At 42.1% G+C, this 16,060-nt stretch overlaps 1 protein-coding gene across 2 annotated transcripts; it reads left to right on the top strand.

The window, feature by feature from the left end:
• The first annotated feature begins 505 nt into the window (after positions 1-505).
• Positions 506-15,851, top strand: LOC113016764 (protein shisa-like-2A). Of its 2 annotated transcripts, none has more exons than XM_026159867.2 (3): positions 506-1,872; positions 11,097-11,233; positions 15,437-15,851. In XM_026159867.2, exons 1-3 carry the CDS (start codon positions 1,787-1,789, stop codon positions 15,622-15,624), a joined length of 411 nt encoding a protein of 136 aa, XP_026015652.2. In that variant the 5' UTR covers positions 506-1,786; the 3' UTR covers positions 15,625-15,851. The 2 variants fall into 2 exon arrangements, with proteins under 2 accessions (XP_026015652.2, XP_026015651.2); XM_026159866.2 differs by lacking the exon at positions 506-1,872 and adding an exon at positions 1,879-2,322.
• Positions 15,852-16,060: the final 209 nt, after the last annotated feature.

Below are 16,060 nucleotides of genomic sequence, written 5' to 3' on the forward strand. Positions count from 1 at the left end.
GACAGTTGCCTTACATCAGCAGGTCTTGGGTTTGAATCTAGCTTGGACGTTGCTGTGTTGAGTTTGCATGTTGTCCCTGTGCCTGCATGTGCTCTGTCTTCGGCTTCTTCCCACTCTCCAAAGATATGCTTGTTACGCTAATTTGTGATTTTTCTAAATTGACCATAGATGTGTATGTGAGAGCATTTCTGTCTTAAGTCCAATTACGGCTCCCATGACTCTGAATTAGATAAATAATGGAGTAAATGGACTGATGTGTGGATACTCATATCTATGCATAAAGCTCTCAATTTTCAGTGGCCAAAAGATTGTGATGTCAATTCAGAACAATGTGAGGGCTTGATGATCAGGATGAGTGCACCAAGTGCCCTCTGAATGCCAGGTAAAGAAGCTTGTAGCTGTGAAAGAAATCACTTGCTGTCTCTCATGTCTCCATTCAGAGTGAAGAAGTGAAGAGGATAGATAGTAACAGCATTTAAATCAACTCAAGATGTAGAGTGGGACTGCAGTCCTTCCATTTTTTTTCAAGTCATGGAGATTTTTATAAGGGATCATCAGTGTGACAGAATGAACCAACATTTTAGTCATGGCTCATACAGATCTGCTGAAATTTGAAGAGACAAAAAAAAGTGAGACAAAAGGCAGGTTCAAATATAACACATAGTAAAACAAGAGACCACTGGGAAGCAATGACGTAACAGTGACAATTTTGTATGGTGTGTTATGCCTAAAATCATCAGTTTTGTGGATTGTCAAGAAAAGAAAAGGTGACAGAGGTCATTGGAGATATGCCCAGACTGGTTGGAGCTGACAGAAAGGTAAGTCCACTTTACATAAGTGCTGAACAGAAAAGGTTCTCCACATGCAAAATCCATCCAGTCTTGTGAAGAATGGGCTTAAAAAACAAAAGACCATGTCAGCCACAAACAGAAGCCTGAGTCTGCAGTGGGCAGAGGGTAAATAAAAATGGACTTTTAAAGACTGCTGCAGATAGTAGGCTTGACAATACAGACAACAGCATCAATCCATGGACCCGCCCGGGGTCAACAATCCAGGCCGCTGATTGTGATGTGGGGAATTTTTTTTTTCTGCACACTTTGACGCCCCTTAATTGCAATGAATCATGGTTTGAAGGGCACAGTCTCAGTGTTGTTGTAACCATGTGCATCCTATTATGACCACAGTTTACCAGCTCATAATGGCTGCTTCCAGCTGGGTAACACACCATGTCACACAAGTCAGCACTTCAGTTTTAAAATATTAAATGTTCGATACAATTTTGCATTATTAAAGGTGACTTTTATAATGATATCAATTTTAATAGCAGGAAATAAACTAGATGGATAATTATTTGATTTTTCTCTTTTTTTCCACATTTTTCAAGTAACCTATATTTGACAGCAGCATAATAAAACTGGAAATTCCATTTTTATTAAACCACCATAATATTTGTAGGGGCCCCCATATCTGCACGCCTATAAACAAAATTCTGGAGGCGCCCCTGTGACCTTGGTCTCTTTAGCACTTTTACAGAAGAGTTTTGGTATCGTAGCGCTATCGTGCTTTACTTTCATGTTAAAATGATTAAACGATAGATTTAATTTGATGTAAAACGCTTTCACACGGCATTTCCAGACCAGGAAAGCCGTAAGAAGGAGATTGGTCATGATTGCCACATTAATGCATTGTTTCCAATTCACCTAGCCCACCACTGTGCTTATGGTCGCAAGATGACAAGAGACATGCATCTGGCACGTGCTTGGCGCACTTGATTGTCACCTGTGCCATGAGGGCAGAGCCCTCAGCTTTGAATTGTCTTTATATGTGGTCAACAGCTGCCTGCTTCCTGAATGCATACTGCAACTTAATTAGGTAAATCTTTCCAAATGTATCATTTAGGTAATGTAGTTGATCATTAACATAGATTAGTTAAAGATATCGGGGATCGGATTATACGAATGTACTGTGTACCATGACGACAGGGTGGGGGAGATAGAGAGGGAGTGTGAGTGCGGTACAGCTTCTGGATCACACTGTTTGACGGTGATGAGAAGTTGCGGCAGTGGGAAATGGACGGAATGAAACCGGGTTTTAATCACCGCGCATCTGGCTCTCCGAGTGCGCGCAGTTTACGTCTGACATGAGTTCGGACTGCGAGAGTTACTACACCGAAGAAAACGTGCTCGTGGAGAACTTCACGTGTCCGAAAGCGGACGGTGACACCACGGCACTCTACTGCTGCGGGTTCAGTGACTTGAAGTACTGCTGCGCTGACCCCAACAGCTTTTTCCCTTACGAATATGGATACATGTGGTGGCTGAGGTAAGAGCATGTAAACTCTTAAATCACTGATGAGTGTTTCATAGAATTTTCCGATTTATAGATGGTACATGACATTGATGTAAATCAACATGTATCAGGCAATCTCCAGAGCGCAGTGAGAGCAGGAAGCATGCGATGCCAGTTTTCTGGCATCTCTTGGATTAAACAGAACCGCAGAGGGAAATATAAGGTAAACGCGTGGATGGGTTGTAAAGCGCAGAATCATTTAGTGTTCCTATTAGTGCTTTGTATTTAAGAGCCAACTTGCTGATGACATTTTGCGTCTCGTGTCTGTTTAACTCCAATCATGGTAATTGGCTGTTATAATGAGAGACTATAGACTAGAGGGAGTTTTGAGACAGAGAACACGGGTAACCTTTAGAACAATTTAATAGCGCAGAGACGAATTTCAATGAATCTGAAGTTTTAACTGCAATACGGTGCAGAGGAAATTATGAAGGTGTACCACAAACAAGCAAGCAAATGATGGAAGATAAATTAATGACTTATGCGCTGCTCTCAGGCATGCGCGCGCATACTGTAATTAATCATTTAAAGTAAATAAATTGAAACTGAAATCAGAAACACGGAAATAAAAATATAAGAAAAAAAAGTGTAAATGTTCAAATCTGATGTAACTTCTAAAACAGTAAATTAGAACTGTTGAGTTTGTTTGTTTGTTTGTTTTGTTTTTTGTGCTCAGGGGCCCCTCTATGCTTGATGTTCAAGAGATATGGTTAAACCAAAATTTGCCCCCAGGGTTATTATACATAATTGGATCATTTCTGCAATTTGTGTTATGACTCATAAGCCACAACATAAAATGGATGCTGACCCCGGAGGAAAACAGGGGCTTTGTGTCAACTGCAACCAAGAGAGCATGACTGGCATGGCATGGTGGCCATATTAAGTTGCCATAGGCAATTCAAGTTGTGGACAATTGTCAATTAAGCCCAAGCACCTAGACACTCTTGCAATGCCAGTAGGGATGTAGAGGGGCCATATTGTCATGTTTCAGTTTTCCTATTTTGGGTATTTAAGATTTGTGATTATGTGCTTATTTTGTTCTCAAAATTAATGTAACATTTTTCATAGCCCATTATTTTTCTATTTCCTTTTTTAAAATATTTGACAGTAAAATATTACATTATCCTCCATTGTTCAACAGTGAGGAGATTCACATACCTAAACCTTGGAAAAGAACATCATCAAAAGAGAATGCAACATCACCTGTTCCGCACAAAAATCTCAGTAGCTGTGTATGTGTAAAATCTATCCATGCTTTCATGTCTGTGGGAGTTAAGGTCAGTGAAACTAGCCAACAGCGGACACCATATGGCTACTCTGCATCATTATATGTCATTATATGTAATAAGAATTTCAGTGAAACACTGGTGCTTTAACACTTTTAAGCCACAGAGTATGCATTCATATCATCATGCAGGAAACAGAGAGCATAACTCGCATACTCTGCTGCTCAGGTGCAAAAATCGAATGTTTAGGACATCTTGTTCCTTCCTATGAGAATGTAGTAAATGTTCTTGTAGTCTTTAGTGTGGGGGAGAGAACAGAGAATAATAATCAGGCTTCTATTCTGTGATTTTTTTTTTTTTTTTTTTTTTTTTTTTTACTTCAAGTACATTCTATACTCTGGATTCTCAGACAGTAAAGTAAAATGTTAATTAGGAAAGATGGTGGTTTTCATCAGTTCTCACATTCTGCCTGCATACACTGCATATATACATATACTGGCATTTTCATGATGCTGCAATTAATTATGTAATGTGTTAATTAACTATAAATGTTCTGCATAAACAGTGTTTCCAACTGAGAGGCACCTTTTCAGGTTTCGAGGGGCACATCCAAAGGTGTTTTTTAAAGACGTGTTTCAGTTGAAAAAGAAAAGTTTTGAGAAGAGGTGTCAAACGTAAAGGCCTGGGGGCCAGAAAAAGCCTGGGCAAGATGCCCGCTGGACATCTTTGGAAAACGTGAAGGAGGGCATACATTTTTAACAATATTTTCATAAATTTTACAGCTTGTTCTGCTGACAAACATTTTCCATTTATACACACCAGCAGTAATAAAGTAATAGATTAACAATTAACAAAAAACAATAGACATTGTTTACAGTGTATTCAAATTGAAACAAATAAATAAATAAAATATATAAATATTTACATAAATCATTTGCTTCAATAAATGAACTACCAGAACCTTTTCTCTACACATTGATTTCAGTTGAAGCCCAAAGAGTTGCACAGACAGATTAATTTTATCAACTAAAACAGCATTTCTTTATCATACAGTTGACACTGCACTTCTGTTGACTTCTTTTTCTTATATTGCGATGTCTCAGAGATTAAAGTGCAGTTAAACCTCCGTACACCGAGAGAAAGGGGAGTTTCCCTTTGATCTTAAGTCCAGCCCACCTAAGATCAAAGTGAGCTGTATGTGGGCCACTGTGCAAAAAGAGTTTGACATCCTTGCGTTAGAGGCAGCTCTTTTTTAAAAAAAATTATTATTTCTATTTGACTCTGCATCAAAACCGGGTTTAACATGTGGATTTTGCATTAATACATTTTACATTAACATGGAAAATGCATCTCCCAAATATTAAATAAAATGTCACTGCCACCTTCCAGTGGTGATTTGCTGCTAGAGCCTGGTGGGTGGGCAACACGTGCAATCCCACACATTTTGTGAGTTCCTGCTACGCCATTAACTAACATAAATAAAAACAAACTTAAAGGGGACATATGATGCTAATTTTCAACTCCACATTTTCCTTCTTGCACTCTTGGGTTTGATGCTGCCTTTCCGTTCGACGTTTGTCTGCAATGAGCCATTTTAGCTCCTCCCCCCTTTAAGGCCTTACTCTGACTGGCTGCTACTAATAAACAGACAGTTTGGACAAAAGGTGGGTGAGGCTTCTATGGATCGGCAGAGGTAAACATTAGAATCTTTCAGTTAATTATTTAATGCTCACTGACACGCTCTGCAGGGGTGGGGGCGGGGGGTAAGCCACAGAAGGTCATTGCTGAAAAGGCTAGCTGTTTGTGGAGTGCTGTATTGAAACACATTAATGGAACGTTGGTAGGAAAATGTACAAAAGCTACAGGAAAGACCGCAGCCTTGAGAATTGTCAAGAAAAATCTATTCAAGAATTTGGGCAGGCTGATTAAATTTGGAAATCCTAGAGTCTGGAGGAAAAGGCACTGAATCTAAGCTGTTTGAAGTCCAGTGTGACATTTCCAGCCATTGCTGACCATGTTATTACTGTGCTTGTGCATGGCCAGCCAAGTAGCAGGACCTGAACCCTTTCGATTCTCTGTGGGGTATTGTTAAAAGGAAGATGAAAAACACCTGACTCATAAATGTAGACGAGCTGAAGGCTGGTACCTTATCAATTTAACCTGAGGTTCAGTAACACCTCAGAACTGCCACAAATAATTTGTGAAAAAGAAGCCCAAGCGAAGTATTGCCTGTATAAATGCATATATACATTTCTGATGTTGGACATTTTGGTCTTATGATCTTAAGGAATTATTCTCATAATTTAAGACATTGTATTTCTGATTTTCATGAGCTATAAGGTCATATTTTCCATCAAAGTCAACGCCTCACGGCAGTTTTTACTGCGGAAACTTTAATTGTGAGGTCCAGACCTCAGTAACCTCATAACTGGTTTTAACCAGGGGCGACCGTGGCTCAGGGGGTTGGGACGCGCATCCTTAACCGGAAGGTCGCCGGTTGGATCCCTGGGCTCTGTGTCCTGGTCGTTGTGTTCTTGGGCAAGACACTTTACCCTACCGCCTACTGGTGTGAGGCGCAATATGGCAGCCTCACTTCTGTCAGTCTGCCCCAGGGCAGCTGTGGCTACAACTGTAGCTCGCCTCCACCAGTGTGTGAGAGTGAATGAATAGTGGCATTGTAAAGCGCTTTGGGTGCCTTAAAAACTGCTATAGAAATCCAATCCATTATTATTAACCATGGTACTGATATTAACAGTGCTGTGAGGTTAAGTTTGAGATTCAGAGTCACTGCTTTATAGCGTGCATAAGCAGAGGCTACATGTATTCTGAATTAGTGAATTTTATTGCATTTGCTGTTTCTCAGAATTAGTCCTTTTTTCACTCTGCTTGTGTCTCATAGGTTTAATGCAATAGGTTTAATAATAGGTTCAATAAGTCCTTAACAGAATGCATTAAGAAGAAGGCCAAAAAAATAAAGGAAAATCACTCCATTCACTAAGAAAAACATCCTGTACTACTGGAAGTAGAGCACAAATAGAAAAGACAAAAGGGACAACATTGATTTACTTAAGGAGCATTGAAAAAAATTATGGGATATGTCAGTAGTGTAAGAGTTATGAACCATAGCGTTGAAGCCAAATGATTCATTCATGCTACCTGAAGTCCACTGGAGTGCAAGATAAGAAGTCTAAAAATGTAAAACTCAGGGTCTTAGACCCTCAGTCATGACATGGGGAGGCTATTATTGGTTTTTCTTTTCTTTTTTTTCTTTTTTTTGGCCTGTCCCGTTTGGCTCTTTTGCCATCAGAATTGTTGTCTAAAGGCAAAGAAAGATGCCCAACAAATTTACTTTACCAAACTGACCATCCCAGCCTTGCCGTAATGGTCCATTTGATTCACCTTTTATTGTTTATTTTATTTTCACTTGCTGAATACGGGACAGACTTGACTGGGGGAAAGAAGGGGAGAAAGAAAGAGGGAAAGAGAAACAGCTGAGAAGAGGGACGGGGGAGAAGGGCAAAAGACAAAAACCAACAGAATGAGCAGGAAAAAAAAAAGAAATAAAAATGCATATATCAATCACCTGGATCACCTGTTGAGAAAGAAAAAAGAAAAAAAGCAGAAGAGAACAAGAGTAATAGAATAGACATCATCACAATGATATATGGGAATATGACAGTAAATACTAAATATTAAACATTATTGTGCAGCACATAAGATCAACAGAACACAGTGTGCTTTGAGGTAGGAGCCAAAAAGGGTGTAGTTTGTGGGTGTGATCACCCGTGTGTACACCTGTGAGCATGGACGCGCTTGTTTTTTGTTTTTTTAAAAGGTTCCTTCATGTAATGATCTGCTAGAGGGTGTGGGGGGGCCACAGCCCCGTCCTCCAGGGCATGAAGCAGGTATGGAGGAGATCAAAACTCCAGACATCCAGAGGCCCCCAGAACACAAGAGACCAAGGAAGACCAACAGAGGGGCAGCCGCGCCACTGTCCCAGAAAGATCTGAGGAGAGTCCCAGATGAGGGCTCACTCAGCAGCCGCGGAGCAGAAGCCAGGGGGAGTTGCAGTTACGCGCCCGTGAGCTCCGCCGGCAGCCAGCCGCGCCTGAGTGACCGAGCCCCAAGCCAAGTGGCCGGGGGCACCCCACCTCCGAAGTGGCCCGAGTGAGCCCCAGGCTCCAGGCCCTGATAAGCGGCCGCCAAGGAGTGAGCCGGTGTGTACCTGGACGCCCATCCCCGGACACAAAGAACCACCAACGCACCGATGTCTGAGGGAGTCCACCACTGGCAGGGGAAGTGGTGGTGGGGGGAGATAGGCCTCCATACCTTGGAGGGCCTGAGATGTCCCCAGAGAGGTGGCGTCTGATACCCAACCTGACATATAGACACAGACATACAGGCACACACAGATACAAACATCCATTCCCACCCTCATGCTCTCATATGCACTTACTCCACACTCAACCAACGTGGAGACAGACATAAAGAGACGCTGTACACACGATCACACTCCCCAAGCTTACTCTACGAACCGGGTCTAGGTACCCTTGCCCCTGGAGGGGGGAACTGCACCCAGACCCAGGTGGTGTTACCCTTTTCCCTGCGGTGGGGGGAGGCAGACCGCCCCGACTCCGCAGCAGCAGGGAGGCCCCACACTCCAGACCGCAGTCGGACGGCCAACTCCTCCTCCTAGTCCTAGCCCCCCTGCTCCAGCAGGCCGCAGAGAACGGGGGTGAGAGAAGACTCCAAACCTCCCTCCACCCGCTCATTGTAGTGTTGATGCATGTGTGTTCTAAGGTGCATTTAAAACCCAGGAGGGCTTGGAGCTACCTGCCAGAGAGCAGCAGGTAAGCGCATAGTCCCTCCTGATAGCCCTCAATGTCTACGTGTATTTAACATTGAGAGGTGGGCAACGACGCCAGGGGTGAGGTGTACACCCTGATGGTCTTTTGGAATCCGTGTATCGTGCCCACCCCCAAGATCCTATATGTATGTGTAATGAGAGTGTGAGTAATGTGAATGTCTAAGTTGTGGGATAAAATTGAGGCAGAGGCAGCCAGAAGGGGACGGGGGGGGGGGTAGCCTCCTCTGCACCCTGGTGACATACCCCCACTCCAAGGTCCTGCATGTGTGGGTGGTTTTGGTGGAGCGGGAAGAGGGAGGCAGATGGAGATGGGGAGGGAAGGAAGGGAGGGGCAAGTGACCCCTCCCTGGGGCCAGCTCCCCCGCTGACCCCAGTAGGCACTCCCATACTCCGCGACCCGCCAGGGAAAGGGGGCCCAGGCCCATCCAGACCGGGGCCCAGTGCAGCAGCGCCGCCCGGCCCCACAGAGCCCGGGACAGTCCACCCAATCCCACCACAGAGAAAACTGCACCCACCCCACCATCCACTCATCTTCCAGACTACATAAGACAATAAACACCCAGGCTGAGATCTTCCTCCACCTCTCCTGTATCTCCCCCTCCTGCAGAGAGAGCTCCTGAAGAGAGGAAAGCTCCTGCAAGATGTGACAACCTCCCTCACCAGTTGAAGAGCCCCTCAGGTGGCTCGACACACCGGCGGCACCCTGCGCCAGGGCTGGGCCCCCATGCACCCACCTGCCCACAACCCCGGCAACACACCAACCAGGACCCAAGCCCCCGAGGCCCGGCCAGGGCCCCAGCCCAGAGACGGAGCGCCCCCAGAACCTCACGCCCATCCCGGACCCACCCAGGGGCAGCCAGGCTACCAGGTCAGTAACCCACGTCCGTCAGCACAGACCCTCCCCTAGCCCCGCTGCACGCAGCCACGAGGAAACCGTCACCTGAGAGCCAACAGAGCCCCTAATTGGACATGACCGCTACCCCGGGTTGAGCCCCCCAAGAAAGATGCCTCCGGGGAACCCCCCGACGCCCTAAGCCTGTCCCTACCCCCACACCAATCACAACAGTGAAGGCAGGACCAAACTATGACCCCCCACCCCCACTAGGTGATGGAGCTGATCAAAGGAGCCCAGAGCAATTGATCTGATGTGGTGGCAGAGGCTGTATCAAGACTAATGTAATCTAATAGATAATTTCTATATTGGTTAGAATTAAGATTATTTTTATTTTTCCAGTTCATGAGGACTGTTTTCTTGGCTGTGCATAGGGCAGTGAAAACCATATGGGCTATATTCTTTTCTGAAGTGACATTATCTAAGCTGCCCAACAAACACTATTCTATTCAGGTATGTTTCTATGGCATTGGCAATTGTTTGGGAACATTGTCACACTGAAAAACAAGCCATTAGCAGTTAGATGCTCTCCAGATATTTTGATGCATGCTTAATCATCCAGGTAAGTAAATCCCAAACAACTGCCGAGGCTAATATCGGTTTTTCTATTCAGGTATGTTTCTATGGCTTTGGCAGTTGTTTGGGACCATTGTCACACTGAAAAACAAACCATTAGCAGTTAGATGCCCTCCAGATATTTTGATGCATGCTCAATCATCCAGGTAGTAATGTAACGTTTTCAATGGGAGAAACATCCAAGTGACTTCTTCAGTCTCAGCTGACTGCAGGTTTCCCCAATCTTATAAACAGTCCAAACTGTACTGTTGAAAACATTACATTCAGATGAACAGAATCAACCATATGCTTTCCAGATAGTTTTGTATTGTGGATTTAAATCTAACAATTCTTTTCTGCATTCATAATTACATACATTTTTAAAACAATTTGCAAATATTCAAAACTGCCAAATTCTGAACCCACAGTTTGACACTTAACAAAACCGTAGCATACGTAGCATCAGTGCCTAATTATGATCTGCTGCCAGGTTGGTATGAGAACTGAATGAGCTGAAAATGAGGCTGAGGAGTCTGCAGTGGTCCAAACTCAAATTTCTGACCTACATGAGACTCCATCCAGGTGCTTAAAGCAAAACGCCTGTATCCATATTTGTGCGAAAGTAAAATAGCAGGTGTTCAAAATGCGATGAAAAGAAGCAGGGATGATTGTGAAGGTGTACCCAAAATGATTACTTATTTTTCTTAACTCTCTATCAATAATGCACAATTGGAACAAAGAAGAAAATATAAAAAAGAACAGACAGTGCTAAATTTCAAGCAGTGACTCTTGATAAGGTGTACACATACCAGACAAGCAGACATTTCCCCATCACATTAGCCTCCATATTGATCTCTTAAAGAAATTAATGATTTGTACTTTGTTGTAGGGGAGCTCCTAGTAAATGATCCTTGTCCTCCTCTACATCTCAGCTTACTCAGTGTGCCAAGCGACATTAGTTTAAGAGTTTGCATTTTGTTTAACTTTCCTCTCATATGAGCACAATGGCAAAATTTGTAACCAGGACTGGCCAACAAAATAAGTAGTCTGGTAGTTTGTGTGAACTGGGTAACCATGGATGAGCCAAAATTGACAGCCTGATGTTGTTCATCCTGTACATTTCTAGCCATCAGCAATATTGTTACCTCTCTGAGCTACAGTAACCAGGAAGTGTTTTTCTGGTGTGTCTTTGTTCTGTGTCTTCTAGTCTCGGAGCCCTCATGGGTCTCTCAATAGCAGCTGTGGTTCTTCTCGCCTTCATCATCACTCTGTGTGTCCTCTGCTATCTGTTCATCACCACCAAACCCAGAGGTCTGGACAATGGACTGCCGCTGCGAGCACCAGGTACAGAGTTAAACTTTCTGCTAACATATCAATAAAATACACAGAGTTAAGTAGAACTGGGCCTCTGACAAAGTCAGAGCCAAAGGTTCTGAAATACGTCAATTGGTATCTTCTCTATTTATTATTAAAATAATGCTAATTTCTTGCCTTGCCTTGGTTTATGGCCAGTCTTTTTGTTTTATTATAGACATTATTAATGTATTTGATGAGCAAGAAAAAATCCCAAAAGACTTCTGATGAATATATTCATAAGCACAAAAGTTATTACTACACAACCAATGAGAGATGCTTTGCTTTGGATCGTTTCTTGATCTGGAAACAAAACATTTTGCTTTTTTTCTTAATTACTGAAGCATTAAACTGTAGAATGCATCAGCCACAGAGTGTGGGTGGATGTTACAGTTGAATTTTCAAAAGTTTTATCTCAAATTTGTGACCTTTACAGTGTGCTACTCCAAAGAAGTATTTTGAATGAAAAACCAAGAACACGGCATTTAGGAATGCTAAAAGAACCTGATATGATTTCCTTTCAAAAAAAACTGGAAAACCTTCTTTGACAAGACAGCCGAACTTTGTTGCTGAGTGAGGAGGCAGCCTTGTACTAGATAAAAAATGTTTGCAGAAAATTACATTTGGTGGAGCTGTGTTTGAAATGTTTTAGAGCAGGTGTTTTGTAACCGCTATCTCCAATTCAGTTTTGATTTGGCTCAAGTTTGTGTTTGGGCAATTAGAAGTTTTCTGTCTGGATTTCTTTCCAAATGATTTTAAGTGTCAGTAAAATGGTTTCCATGTTGTGCCTCACAATTGTGGAGCTGTGACTGGACGACTCTGGGAGGGTTTGGGTGGATATTTTGAAAGATAAGTTAGAGCTTATTTTTTTTTCATTCATGTGGGCTGTTTGAGAAATGGCCACAGTATAATTTTTAAGTCTTTTAAGTCTCACTGTGCACATTGTTTTGATTTTATGACTCACAGCTTTACCACGGTCACTCTCACTCCTGTCTTCAGCAATTGTTTTTGGAGAGCTTGTGCTGTCCTTAAGAGAGGTTCTGGTAAATCCATTTTTGTTATGCATGCAGGACCAGAAAACAGACAGTTAATTAATAATTACAATAATAATATGACCTGCTGTGACAAAACAAATTTCCCACGTGTGGGACTAATAAAGGTTATCTTATCTTATCTTATGACCTACATGTTCATCCCACTATTTATTAGACATAAAAACAAACTGAAAATAGAGTGAATAACAGACTTTATCGCCAAGACAGAAGTTAAGTTAAGTCAAGTTAGTTTTTTCTTCTGTTCACATGCTTTATTAGACTTGCATGTTTTTGTGATGACTCCAGCTCATGTAGCTGGTGTTGTTATTATAAATGTATTTGTTCAGCTTCAAGCCTTCCCTTCATATTCAGGAAATATGCAAAAAATCTTCTGACCAAACAATATATTGAAAAAAATTGGCATCATTCTGCTTCCAAGTTTGGAGAGATGTTAATCAGTGTCTGCTGTGAATTAAAATATGCTGCTTAAACCAGATATCCATAATCACACGAATCACACTCCTCCATGCTTCAGGGTGGAAAATACACATGCAGGTATCAGGTTTTCACTAATCTAATATCTCTTTCCTGTCTTCCTTGGTCTTAGCACTTCTTTTCTACTTCTTGATAGTTTTGCATCTGTGCTTTTTGTCACGATGAGTTGTGTGACTGTCAGTGGCTGGACCCACGTGCAGGACTCGGAGACAAAACATTAACTTAAACGACGGCTTTATTTGCTGGAGAGTCACCTTTGGACGATACATAAACAACAACTTAAACTAACTAGACAGGAGATGCTGAAGGAAGACGACCATGGATACACACACAACAAACGTGGAGGACGCAACAACTGGCAGGGAAAAACACAGGGCTTAAATACATACTGAGGTGATTAGGGAATGTGAAACAGGAGGAGAGCACAGCTGGGACTCATCAGACATGACAAGACAAGGGGAGGCAAAACTCAACACATTGACATAGTACACAGACTTTCAAAGTAAAACAGGAAACTGAACAGACGTGGACTAAACTAGGGGATACAGTGACAGAAATCAAACCCAAGAGAATCAAAACACATCATGAAAACAAAGATAACTAATACAAACAGAAAAACACTGAGTCCACAGACTCAGGACCGTGACACTTTTAGTTTCCTGAAATTTTCCAGATTAACTAATGTGCATGCACTTATGGACTGTTTTTGTTTAAAATATGTCACACTTTTTCTTAAAAACTTTGTTTCCTATGTGTTATTTCATAGTTTTTAATGTCTTTTGTTTTGTTCTACTCAAAATGAGTTGATATGTTCATCGTTGTTTCAACCCTGTTGTTGATTTGGCAGGTCTAAGATTCTTAGTTTGAACTTTTTGTGTGCATTATAGCAGTCCCTTTGAAGATTTAGATGTGTGCGTGTTCAGATATTAAAGCTACCTGTCTCAGGTCAGAAACTGAATCTGAACAAAGAACAATGGGGATGGAGTTCTGAATTTAAGAAAGAGACATGTTGTCATTCTAATAATTTGCTCCAAACAAAGCTTTAATTCCACAAGCAGACGCGAAGTGCACAAAGTGTGTAACCCCTGTCTCCTGTGCCGTTCGGCTTTGCTCATGCATATAAATTATTAAATATCTTTAATGTTGTTTTCACTCGAGTTGCCTCATTAGATTTCTGCACAGGTCTTCACACACATCTACAACCTGCTCTTTCATTCACCCCGCTGTGGGGTTTGTTGCACCTGTTAGACACTGCTGTCATTATAATTGGTCGATGAAGTTTGGGGACATCGTGTAATTCCAATCTTCCACTTGAATGGAGGTCCAGTCTGCCAGAGTAATTGACAGCACTGGTGTGGGTGTGCAGGGCATTCAAAACGTATATCAGAAACTCTGTCCGTCCGCTCACTTTACACAGGTGGCATTGCAGTCAGAAAAAGAAATATTTGCATTTTATAGTGATATCTGTAGAGGCCGTATAACCTAACTCAGTCGGAAAGCTCAATTTAAGGCTTAACGTTTCAAACAAGATTAACATTAAGGGGTGAGATGGGGGATTAAGATGTTCCCAATACTCTCTGGTAATTTATCATTAGCCAAGGTTGAAGTCCACAATGTATTAATTTTTTTAAGTCATGTGAAAACAGATTTCTTTCTTTATTTTCTGTAAATTTGTAACTTGAAGATGTCACACTATGTAAACTCTTTGAATTACTGTGGTTTAGTAACAGTGCAAAGAGATAAATAGTAACTTGTAACACATTTGTAAATGATCAAACTTCTAATTACAAATGCCGCTGGGTTATCAAGAAACAGTCCACTGATCACAACTCACATAGTGTTAAAGTTGTCTGGCTGACTCAACAGGTTACTCCTGTGCCTGTGCTGAGCAGGGGAATATCTGAGACAAAATAATGTGCTGTTTATTTGCAGTTTATGCGTCATCAAGTGTTCAGTTAGCCATATTTTTCTGACATAGCTGTGAGAGTGATTGTGGACAGTGAAGTTGTTGCCAGTTTGGCACACTGCGTTAACACACAACGATCTCTACAGCAACTGGGTAGACCTGAGATGGCGTGGCCTCGCCTGCAGCCTGTCTGCTTGGACAAGCATTTCACTGCATGTTGTACTGCGAATTGTGTATGTAACAAATAAAATTTGAAGTTAGGATAACAAACATGTCTTTGGTTGGCTTTTCACATGCTGTGTCACATAAATAGCAAAGAAAACACATGAATTTGCAATATCCAACAAAAAAACTCCACTTCTGTGTAAAGTTTGAATGTTCTCCCTCCCATGTCGGGTAATCTGGCATGAATGCTGGGTTAATGGGTGATTCTAAAGACTGGTGATCTGTCCTGGGCATCTTGCTCTTTGTAGGCTCCAGCACCCTCATGACCCTAAATTGGATCACTTAGAAAACTGATGCTTAAATAAAGATTGTCTAAATGATCATGCATTTTGGTCATTCTTGTTGACAGCCAGTAGCCATGCAATATTATGGACAGTTACCTCATCATGCTGAAAGTGTGATCTTGTTTCCCTGGTGAACAGGTAGTCTCTGATTTCACTTTACAGATATCATCAGCGTTATCATAGTAAATGGTACTAAGTGGAACCACAAGCCTTATCATTTCTTCTCTTGTCCGTGAACTTCTTCTTCCAGGTTCTACATCTAGCCCACAAGAACCAGGGCCCAGTAACAGCAGTGTCCCACCTGGTCCCCAAGGCCTCAGGAAACATTTCCTGAGAGGCAGGCTGGACTGTGACAACCAACCCCCGGACCCTGACCGCCTTTTCCAACGTTGTTTCTTGGCTACGGTTACGTCTGTCAAAGTGGAGGGTCCTGCTTAGCCAGAGTTATTTCTTGGTGTTTCTTGGCCGCCTACCTGTCACCACTCCACTATAGTTTTCTGCATTACAACAATCCAGGCTGAGCTGAAGTTTGATCTCCACATAATTACATTTTGTCATGTTTGATTCAACAGAACACAAATGCAAACATTTCTGTTTGAGCCCTGAGACAAATTTTTCCTGCTTTAGAAAAAGAACAAACTGAAAAGGTTTCAGCTGATTAAAAATGTAGCCAAAGATGCAAATGTGATTTTGATGGCGCAACCTTTTGCATGTATTACTTTTAGTTTGAAGAGTCACAACTATTATTTGTTGCACTGAAACCCAGAAGTTATTGTTCCACTTAATCAACAGAGACAGCAAAACCTCTGATTGGAAATCATTATTTTGCTGCCTGTCCCAAAAGGCTGCTTGGAGGAATACAACTAAACAGTAC

This window comes from Astatotilapia calliptera, chromosome 23 (genome assembly GCF_964374335.1).
Source record: "Astatotilapia calliptera chromosome 23, fAstCal68.1, whole genome shotgun sequence".
NCBI lineage: Eukaryota > Metazoa > Chordata > Actinopteri > Cichliformes > Cichlidae > Astatotilapia > Astatotilapia calliptera.